Here is a 10,862-nt window from a genome sequence, read left to right on the forward strand (position 1 = left end):
CGCTGCGCTACGAACCCGGCGGCCCGAGTTAGATTTCCGCTCACGGCCAACATCAGTGCTGATTATCCAAACCGGTCCTGGGCCTCCCCTAGGTCGACTCGGCCTCAAATGAGAACCTGGTGTGGTGGGTAAACATCGCCACTGGGGAGACAAAGGCAGCCGGGCGTGGTGCTGGCCACCCACCCCCTCGTGTGCCGTGCCAGCCTTCGTGGGTGCTCGCTAACAACACTTGCCCCAACAGTCTGTTAAGGCTACACGGGGGACCTTTGTCTCTTGTGGTCAGCCTGGGCCTGGGAGAGAATGCTGCAGAAGCACCGGCATGTGGGCCCAGCCTCATTCGAGAACTGAGCCGGCCAAGTTCCCAGTGGTCATGGCAACACGGCCCCGTGTCAAAGTGCAAAATTGGTTTGCTTATTGCAAAGTGAAATATTGCTCGCTCATTTGCGCGTGACTGAATCCGTCGTAAGGGCAGGCACACTGCTGACTAATGTTGCCGTTGCACTTTTAGCTCTCTGGCCTCATTAATGGTCTGTAAGTGAATCGACGCTTTTTTTTGTTCGTGCAGCATCACACGTCAGAATATTGGATGGGCAGGGACGGGACCTCGATCCGCCGAAACGTGGCCTCTGAGTCCAGCGAGCGTTGCACCTCTCGCTCAGCCAGACGAAGTCGTCGGGGCCAGGGCCGCCTTGCGTTGCCCTCTTGGCTTGCTGTAGGTCCTGACAATGTTGAAGAGCAGCGATGCTGGACTTGCGATCCATAGGTCGCCAAGTGCGGGCTACTCTCACCTCATCTGAGAAGTCTGGCCAGCATGTAATGAGTATACCAGATACCCTCTCGAGTGGCTCTCATGGTCTCCCTCTCGGTGAAAGCCCTTCCACCAGCAGTAGATTCAGGGCTACATCCTTGACGTGTTGTGCCCAGGAAATGCATTGCAGTCTCAGTGATCATTTTGAAAGTGATATTGCCTGGGAAGTAGTTATCATTTCCAGAAATCATTATTGCCTTCCGCAGACAATTTCAAGCAGTTGCAGAAGACTTTAATGGCCACAGATGTTTGCAAATTGTCTGGCGGTGTGTGGTGTGGAAAAGTGTGGACACTGCCACCTTACAAGACATCTGAAGTTTAGTTTTAAGTTCACTTGAGTTGTTACACGGATTATTCCGTTCAGCCAATCGCACTGCTATTTTACACGGGCGAGATATCCGTGGTGCCTGAGCACAGCGACAACAACAAATAAAAACGTCGATATCGCAGAGATATTGATGTACAGAGGGTCCTTAAGGAACATTGCACAGCTAACATAAATGAAACAAACTCGAGTTGAATAAAGTGCAAGTCTAATATGAAAACTTAGGTACACGTTCACGTCAGCTCTACATTTTAGCCAAACACTCGGGAGAAAGATCAACACGACCACGGGAAGAGAGACACGCAAACTCAAAATATACAGCAGGCGTCACGGTTGGGATCGAACCCACGACCTCCTTCATACAAGGCGAGGGAGTTAACATCTGTTACAGTGGAGAAAAAAATTAACCCGTAAAAACAAAGTTTATCACTATAAATCTTTTATATGCGTGGCGGCTAGAGTCCTCTCGTCCTCTGGCTTGAGATGGCTGCCACCTATGGGTCAGATGATTGCCTGCCACCATTAAGCAATTGGTAATTAAATATAAAAATAAATTCCTAAAAAGTGTAAAGTTATGGAAACAAATTTTCACGAAAATAAATTGTCACGCACAACGAGTATGTGTGCAAAATGTCAGCTCTATTGGATCACGGGAAGTGGGTTAAAAAACGACCGTAAGCGCGCAAGCAAGCAAGTTAACTTAATATAAAGGATTTAAACAAAACTGGCCATCGGGTGAGCCCTGTTCACGTCTCAACTGCTGGTAATCAGGACAACGCTTGTGTTTTCTGTGTACAACGTAGATACGTATACGGTGATGTAAAAACACGCGGCGTGGAATACGAGGCAAAATACCCTTGATTATGGGCTGTCTAGTTGAGGCCCTTCTGCCAGCAGTGGTGTGAGCGGGCACTTTCTGGGCCGCACTTTCACCTTCTTTACTTTGATCGAGCCAGGACTGACAGGACGAAAGCACAAGGTTTGTTGCGGGGAAACCTTTTTTTTCAAGGTCGGTCGGTTGCACGACACAAGGCATGAAAAGCCAGGGAAGCGAATAGTCCTTTGAATATTGGTTTTATTGATGACAGTGCCGGAGTGGCTCATAGTGCAAACACCTGTGAATTCTCAAGTGTATACAACGTAGATACGTATACATACATGTACGTAAGCGTGCGCAGTAACTCCTTGGACTAAGAAGGGGGAGCCCAGTTGGTCCGGCTACCTGAAAAGTCTGGCTAGCCACGTTCTAAATTTAAATACATTTTTAAAAATTAAATACACAACTGCCGCACCCGGGTGATCTCTGAATTGCAAGTAAACTAACGTTTTTTTTTAAACTATGAACATTTTTTTCTTTTACCAGGTATGACCCACTGAGCTATGTAGCTCTTTTTCAGAAGCGACCTGGCCACAAATGACAGCTCAACGAAGTGGCTTATCGCGTGGAAGTTTATAACAGCCAAATACTCTAAACGCACGTTTCTAAGTGTGGAGGGGAAAAAACGGAGAACCCGGAGAAAAATCCACACGATCACGGAGAGAGACATGCAAACTCCGAATACACAATCGTCAGGGTCAGGATCAAACCCACAACCTCCTGTATACCAGGCGAGGTAGTCAACATCTCACCACCGCGGTGCCCTATCGCCACCGCGAGTACTGTGTACCGACCATCACACCATGGCAGCACCACTACACTCATTTGCAATGTGTGTACAGCAAGCAGAGCTCGTAGTCCCCGGGGATATTAATGGCGGTCGGCTGACCAGCAGGGGACAAAGAAGAGGGCATTGACCGTGACTAACGTCCGTTGCTTTTCTTGGCGCTGGCCTTGTGCTGCGGGCACGGTTAATGGATCTTTTCACACGCGTCCTCCAGTGCGAGTGAAAGTAGTTGCCTTTTAGCAGAGACACTTTGCATAGGAATTGTCTGCGAGCCCTTGAGAGTTGTTTAAATTAAAATGCAATCAACCAGAACTATTCATGACTGAGAGCTCCTGGATATTGATAAGGGCTACAGTCCTCTGGGCTTTGCCTTGAATCCATCATTTTAATTAGTTTTTTTCTTTCATAATCTTCTCTCCATTCTTCATCTGCCCCTTTTCCTAGCATGCACTTTTCTTTTCCCGATTTCGACTGTTGACGTCGCTGAATGTGTCCATTTGGGCGCAACGGCCATGAGCAGTGTTTTCTAGGCACAATTCTTTTCTTAATAGGACACAGATGCTAAGCAGATGCATGTTGTTACAAAAAACTACTTTACCAGTGCTTCCCTTGAGTAGAGCTAATGTGATATGAAGCTGTGATTTACCTTTGAGAAAGTATAGTTAAACGCCGCCGGAAATTATGAGACTTTATCAGCAAGTGCGTTTAAGTTTTATTCTTTTCGATAACAGTAATTAAGATTTTTTGTTATTAATTTGATTGCAATTGTGTCGCCGTTGTCAGGAGACAAAGAATGTTTATTTAAAACTTTTGCGGGAGCAGCGCATAATCCCATGTGTTTCAGAATCTTCTGTGGAGGTAGATGTCACACAACTACTTCTGAGATCCTTTCAAGTGACCTCTTTAATCCACACACATTCGGTGCCCTCTCTGCACCATCTACTGTGAGATAAATGTTTGTCACATGACAGTAGAACAAATATTTTTAAATGTCAGAGCTATAAATTCACTAAAAAACAAGTTTAATTTGGTAGGATTTTGTTTGCAGGCAGTGATCACTGCTGAGACCCCTGAACTTGCTACAGTGGAGAACTTTGTATAAACCACCCAGGCACCTTCACATTCTTAAGAGGTTTTTTCTTTTCTTTCAAAACGTCTGAATAACATTGTTCTTATGGAAGCATTTATTCCATTGTCAAGAAATATGAAGTTCGAGATGGGTTAAAATAAACCATTCTATTCTGTCTCTCTATATAGAATGTACAGTCCGTGGACATATTAGATTATCAAGCCTTATTTGTTTAAGCTCGAAAACTTTGGACCGGTTTTGACCTTCTGGGTCTCATAGGCAGAGTCGGGCTTGTTAAACAAATGCTGCCGGATTACCAGATGCCATTGGCAACAAGAGCACCCCCATAAACAATCTAGGGGGCCCCGCTCAGTGCCAGAAGCAACGGTGAACACCAACTCGTGACGTGTTGCCACGTAACATCATGGACAAAAAACAAAAAATATAAGCTGAACGCCATTCCGTCTCTGCACGGAGAGCCACAGCGAACCATTTTGGCGCCTGGGCAGGGCAAGGTGCCAGCCTCGCCCACCCCTCCCGCCGCTACGATGCGGGGGGGGGCACTACCCCGCCAACAATGTGAGCGACTCTTCACCCGCCGCTTGCTGCTTCGTTACCGACAATCGGGCTACGCGTTCGTGAGATGCCTCCTTCGGGGCAACCGCCTCCGACCTCGCTGCCATTGCTACGGCGCTGTCTCCGCGTACAAGCAAACAATATCGATGTATCTGTGGAGATGGGGGTGTTGGAAAGGGCGTCGGTGGTTAGGGCTCACCATGGGGAGGTTTTAAGCCTGTGTAGCCAAGGGTGAGAAGGGGAACAAAAGTGACCGGTTAATGATGTGCACTGCTGACTTTCCACTGCATTGTTTAAGCAGTTCCTGGCAACCATTGCCCCGAGCAAGGCCAAGGCTGTCCTATTTCACCCTCTAAAAACAAATTCCAGACTGTTTTTCACATAACTTTGCTGTCTTGGCAAACGCAGCGTGCTCATTGTGGAAATGTTATTTTCAAAAAAGTTGCATCTCTTTTTAAACTCGTTTAACCTCAACGACATTTCCTTCGGTTGATTGCTTATTTATTCGATGGGTTTTCCATCACTTTAATTTCAAATGTGTAAAAAAAAAAGAATTTACATTATTGAAATTGAAGCACATTTGAGACATGCTGCAAAATTAATTGAAAATGGAGATTTTATTCAAGTTAAAACGGAATTGGCAAATGTCACTTGCCACGAAGCCAGATCACCGTTTAATTACAAAAGTATTGTTATATTTAGTGTGTCAGTGAATTTCCATGAATCTCTGCGTGAGAGCACATGCAATGCCAATTGACTGGGGGGCCGTGTGGCCACAATGACAAACATTGCCATGATTACCAGCAGTTGGGAGGTGAACAGGGGTCACCTGATGGCCACTTTGCTGATTTTCTTTTTCTCCTCTACTGTAACTGGTGGCGAGATGTTAGCTACCTGGTATGCAGGAGGTCGTGGGTTCGATCCCGACCCTGACGCTTGCTCTATATTTGGAGTTTGCGTGTCGCTGTCTCTCCCCGTGGTCGCGTGGACTTTTCCTCGGGGCCCTCTGATTTTTCCCTCCACATTTAGAACCACATGCGTTTATAGTATTTGGCTGCTATACATTTCCACGTGACGATAAGCCACTTCATTGAGCTATCATTTGTGGCCAGGTCGCTTCTGAAAAATAGCTATGTAACTCAGTGGGCCTTACCTGGTAAAATTAAATAAAAATGTTTTATAGTTTTTTAATATTTTAATTGGGGCACAGGCTCGCGGGGGCATCTGGCTTGCCTTTCACCTACAGCTCGACCAGTGCTCGTTGCGCAAACATCAATCCCAAAGACCCACATATTCCAACCTTGCCAAACGAACCACGGTCAAGGCTTAAAGAAAGGTGCAGCGCTGCCATTACTTGCCCACTGCTGGCTGAAGAGCCTCCGCTCTGGAGGGTACGTTTGGCCTACTTTTCCACGCTGGGCAGACGCCTTGAAAGAGCTAGAGGGGTAGAAGTTCCCACACTTTACCCCGCCATCCGCAATCTGCCCACCGCTAGACTGGCTTACGCTGCTGGGAAGACAGAGGTGGGGGATTGTTTTTTTTTAATCCTTTATATTAAGTTCGCTTGCTTGCTTAGGACCGTGCAAATCTTTCGGTCGTTTTTTAACCCACTTCCCGTGATCCAATCGAGCTGAAATTTTCCACACAGACTCGTTGTGCGTGACAATTAATGTTCGTGAAATCCAAAATGTTACACTTTTTAGGAAAAAAAATATTATATTTAATTACCAATTGCTTAATGGTGCAATGCAATCATCTGACCCATAGGTGGCAGCCATCTCAAGCCAGAGGACGAGAGGACTCTAGCCGCCACGCATATAAAGGATTTATAGTGAAAAACTGTGTTTTTACGGTTAATTTTTCAATCATGAACCATTGTTTCGACTGGAGCTGTGTGAGATCAAATCGGCGACCTTTGGATTGCAAGTCCAGTGTGCAGCTGACCATTGCACCATTATGCACCATGGAATCTAATCATTTTTCATTGCAAATTATTCATAACGGGCAATGCCAATGAAATGTTCAATCTATTTTTCAGATGTCTTAACCAGTCACCATTCTCAGGAAAAAAGCTGTTTTAGATTGCATGGCTATAATGGATTTATATTTTATATATACATAATTTGTAATCTATCAATGATATAATTTTGATGAAGGACATATTTATAAAATCATGTCGAGTTCTCAAAAATACATTTTCCAAACCAGCGACTTTTTCATCAAGAAAGTAGAACACAAAGCCTTCCTCATCAATGTTAATTTTATGTTAAAGGCCACGCTGATTAAAGAGATTTCTTATTTTTAGTTCACCTAATATGGGTTTGCCTCCATACAGTACGTCTCCATTCATTTTCCTTGCCATTCTCTACCTCACTCGTACGTGTGACTTCCTTTGCAGAGTTAATAATGCTATGAATTTAATCACCAACCTCACTTCTACAAATTAGGATTTTTCTTTTTTTACTGGAAGCGTTTTCTTAGCATTATTAACGTGCCGGGAAACGAGTTTTTTTTTTTAATGCGATTAACTGCGTATGAAAAAAACCCAACCAAATTAGTAAAGCACAAATGTACGGGGGGAGGCTTTTGGATAAATGACGTTCGTGTTGCTACCCATTCCTCTGCTGTTGTATAACGAGTGCAAGGGACTGGGAGCATGGTCAATCTTCATCGTGCCTGGCTGCAGTCTCTCGCTCACGCGTGACACGACAATCATCCAAACCAGAACTGTCGCCCCGTCGACTCGCAACGTCTGCTCCTGATCCTAATTCACGTCGTTTACGATGAACCGATTTGCTTTACGCGTCTCAAGTTTTTACGATCGAAATCTTCGCCTTCACCATCTGCTTTCGAGATTCAACGTGTCACCGCTCGTGCAAGTTAATTGTGTGTGTGTGTGTGGTCAAGAACTGCCGAGGCAATAAATCGTAAACATGTTTACACCGATTCTTGCAAATAGCATGTGTTTCTCTTCAAGTGGCTGGATTATTTAATATTTGCATCGTCAATTTCATCATCATCACCGCTACAGTACACACTTGATTATTTCCTTTGCTTTATACCGATAACACACGTGTAATGGTTTACTTCTACACCCTGAATTTACACTATTTTGGGTCACAATTCTCTCCAAAATTCATAATCTTTTTCAACATCTCATTTGTAATCTCTTAATTATATTGTCTGTATCGTTTGTAGTGTGTGCATTGTTGGTTCCGATTTCTCGTGCATGTTTTGCCCATCAAATTTGTTCTTTCTCCTTTGTGTTGTCTGTCTCGTATGTTGTCTCATTTGCATTGTTTATCTTTTGTGTGTCAAACCTGTTGCACGGTCAATCTCAATTGTGCCATCTCGTTGTCGTCTTCTGTGCTCTGCCTGCCGCGTATACATCGTTGGTCTCACGTTCCTGATGTGAACAAACACGTGCATACAAGTCGTAACCACTCGGCTCTCCCGTGCACAATGGCGTGCGCGTCTCGTGATTGCGGTGGTGGCCGGTGGGTCGTCATCGTGTCGGTGGGACACGGAAGCCTCCTGGAAGGGGTGGAGGGAGGAGGGTTGTGTATGCAGTTGAGCAGATAAATATATATTTTTTAATTCATAGGCGAGGCACAGGCCTCCCGGATTCTTATTTTTTTTTTTACAAATTTTTTTATTGAACCAGGTAAGGCCCACTGAGCTATATAGATCTTTTTCAGAAGAGACCTGAGCACAAATAATAGCTCAACGAAGTGGCTTATCACGTGGAGATTAATAGCAGCCAAATACCCGAACTACACTTTAATTCTAAATGTGAAGGAGGAAAACGGAGGACTCAGAGAAAATTCCACGCGACCACAGAAAGGGAGCACATGCAAACTCTGAATGTGCAGCAGGCATCAGAGTTGGGATCGAACCCACAACCTCCTGTATACCAGGCGTGGTCGTTAACATCTCGCCACCGCTGGCACACAACGGTGGCAAAATGACGAGCCGCTACTGCTCAAACGTAATCATCGCTTGTAACGGTGACATGGTTACGTGTGCCGAGCTGATACTACACAATTTCTCATCCGATGACGCACACTACCCCCCCCCCTCCCATGTTTCATGTCTGCCAGGGGCCAGTCTGTATGACGACGCGAGCCGTTACTTCTGGTTTCATCACTCGGACGGTGACACGATGAGCGTTCAGGACCCCGGAGACATGAACCGCTGCGCTGCTCTGTGGGCCATCGTTTCGTACATCGTGGCCGACCTTGAGGACATGTTGCCGCGATAGCCTCACGGTACATCTTCACGCGTTCGCGACGCGATGGTGAAATCGACCGACGGCCTCTTGTGCACACCTTCGTCCCTCGCGCCAAATATTAATCAAATCATTCAATCGGTGACCGGGCGAGAGGTCAACGAGGCAAGTGTCAATGTGATTTCGAGCGCAAATTATCGTTGAGGTGGTGCCGCGTCTCCTGTTTGCAGCACCTGAGCCAGCGGCATCTGGCGGGGAGGGGGGGGAGTGAATCTATCTGCCGGACAACCACTTTTAACTTCCCCACGAAGTGGTGGACATTTATAGCGCCCCGAGGCAACCACCTGCAAACAGGATTTGAATTTTCAACCTTCCGATTGTGAGCTGCACCATCCACATGATAAGCCCCCACAAAAAAGACAACAATACCCTTGCGCAAAGAACACCGTGTTATTGTCCACTTTGTGACACAGGTGGCTCTGATGTTATTCTCATTATAAAGTAACTTTTCCGAAAAAATTAAAAAGTCTTTGAAAAGATACTAATTTATTATTAAAACTCTAGTACCTTAACCTGCTCCATTTTCAAGTGAAATGTTTGAAATCGCGAGTACGAGAAAATGTTGTCACGCTTTAATATGTATGTTACAGCTCTAAAGAGATCGTGTTAAGTACGATCTAACACATTTGCTGGTTAATTGATTTGCCGTCTTAATTTGACTGCATTTAAAACTTTGAGATGTAATTTTCTGTATTTTATCTCGATAATGAGACATTTTCCGTAAAAAAAATTGGTTTGCTGCACTTTGGAATATTTTTAGCAAATTTGTATGACATAAGATTGTGACCCTTTTATAATTGCCTTTTTAAAAGTGTAAAAAAGTGTGAATATTACAATTAAAGCTAAGATTAAGCATTAATCAGAATAAAACTTTTCAAATCATTTAACTTTTTGCATTCAAGTAGTATATTTCTGCGTATTAAGGATGAGTGGTGAGATCAATCCATTCTTTGACAACCAATTAATGAAAGGCTCAGATGAAATGGAGGTGTTTTTCTTCAGCTGGTCCACTTTATATCTGTGGCTGAAATGAAATGCGATGAGCTCTTAAACTCTCTTTCACAGATGTCCAGTAGGGGCAGGTCAGAATGTTACAACTAACGATACAAAAACACGATAGCAGTGCAAAGTGTATAGGAGAGGTAAGCAACTCACAAAAACATATATACGAACGAAATATTCCTATAAATAGTTTAACACGTAGGCTTTCGCGACCAATATTATTCATAATCAACGTTTTTGGGTTTAGATCGCGTTATTTATAAATGTGTCGTAACCCTCCACCATCCGACACGGCCAATCAGCAGAGCCTCACCATTCTGGCGAATTGCCCGATGATGCTGGATGCAATTACCAGCGAAACGTCGTACTCAAATTGTAAATGTTGTGGTTTCACGCTTCAACACACCGGTGGGCTAAAGCAGTGAACTATTTGTCTTTTGTCAACGTGACACTTTTTTACTGATTGGCCGTGTCGGGTGGTGGAGGGTTACGACACATTTATAAATAACGCGATCTAAACCCAAGAACGTTGATTATGAATTCCTATAAATAACTAAACATTTTTTTTTTATTTTACCAGGTAAAGCCCACTGAACTATTCGCTTCTTTTTCGGAAGCGATCTGGCCACAAATGATAGCTCAACGAAGTGGTTTATCAAATACTCGAAACGCATGTTGATTCTAAATATGGAGGGCAAATCCGGAGTAATCGGAGAAAAATTAACGCGATCACAGGGAGAACACGCAAACTCCAAATATACCAACGTCCTGCATCCCAGGCGACCTGGCCACAAGTGATATCTCAACAAAGCGGCTTTCATCGCGCAGAATTTTATATCGGCCACAATGAGGCCAGGGACCTCTACCCCTGCGTTAAAGCAATACGCAAAGGCTCAAACGATAGTTAACAACCGACAAAAGCGCTTGCGTATTGCCAAGACGCTGTGATAACGAGCTCGGCAACTACGAAGACGACAGGCCGGCCGCGCCGCCCCGTGACGCGTGCGGGCAGCGCCTTGTCGCGCGCCGGCATCGGCAGAGCCGGTGGTCCCCGTACGTCGGTGAAATTGAGAGGCCTGCCTGCTGCCCGCACGCATCTCTACTTCACGAGGACGAGGGTCCGTCCGTTA

General features: G+C 45.0%; 1 protein-coding gene across 1 annotated transcript in view; it reads left to right on the plus strand.

Annotated features, from left to right (window-relative positions):
• CPQ (carboxypeptidase Q) overlaps positions 1-9,634 on the plus strand; it is a 64,176-nt gene extending 54,542 nt beyond the window's left edge. The window contains exon 9 of the mRNA XM_078855931.1: positions 8,543-9,634. Coding sequence (XP_078712057.1) covers positions 8,543-8,703 — 161 coding nt within the window. The 3' untranslated portion in view covers positions 8,704-9,634. The remainder of the gene's footprint in view (positions 1-8,542) is intronic.
• Positions 9,635-10,862: the final 1,228 nt, after the last annotated feature.

The sequence above is a fragment of the Lampetra fluviatilis genome, chromosome 4, assembly GCF_964198595.1.
Source record: "Lampetra fluviatilis chromosome 4, kcLamFluv1.1, whole genome shotgun sequence".
In the NCBI taxonomy this organism is placed as follows: domain Eukaryota; kingdom Metazoa; phylum Chordata; class Hyperoartia; order Petromyzontiformes; family Petromyzontidae; genus Lampetra; species Lampetra fluviatilis.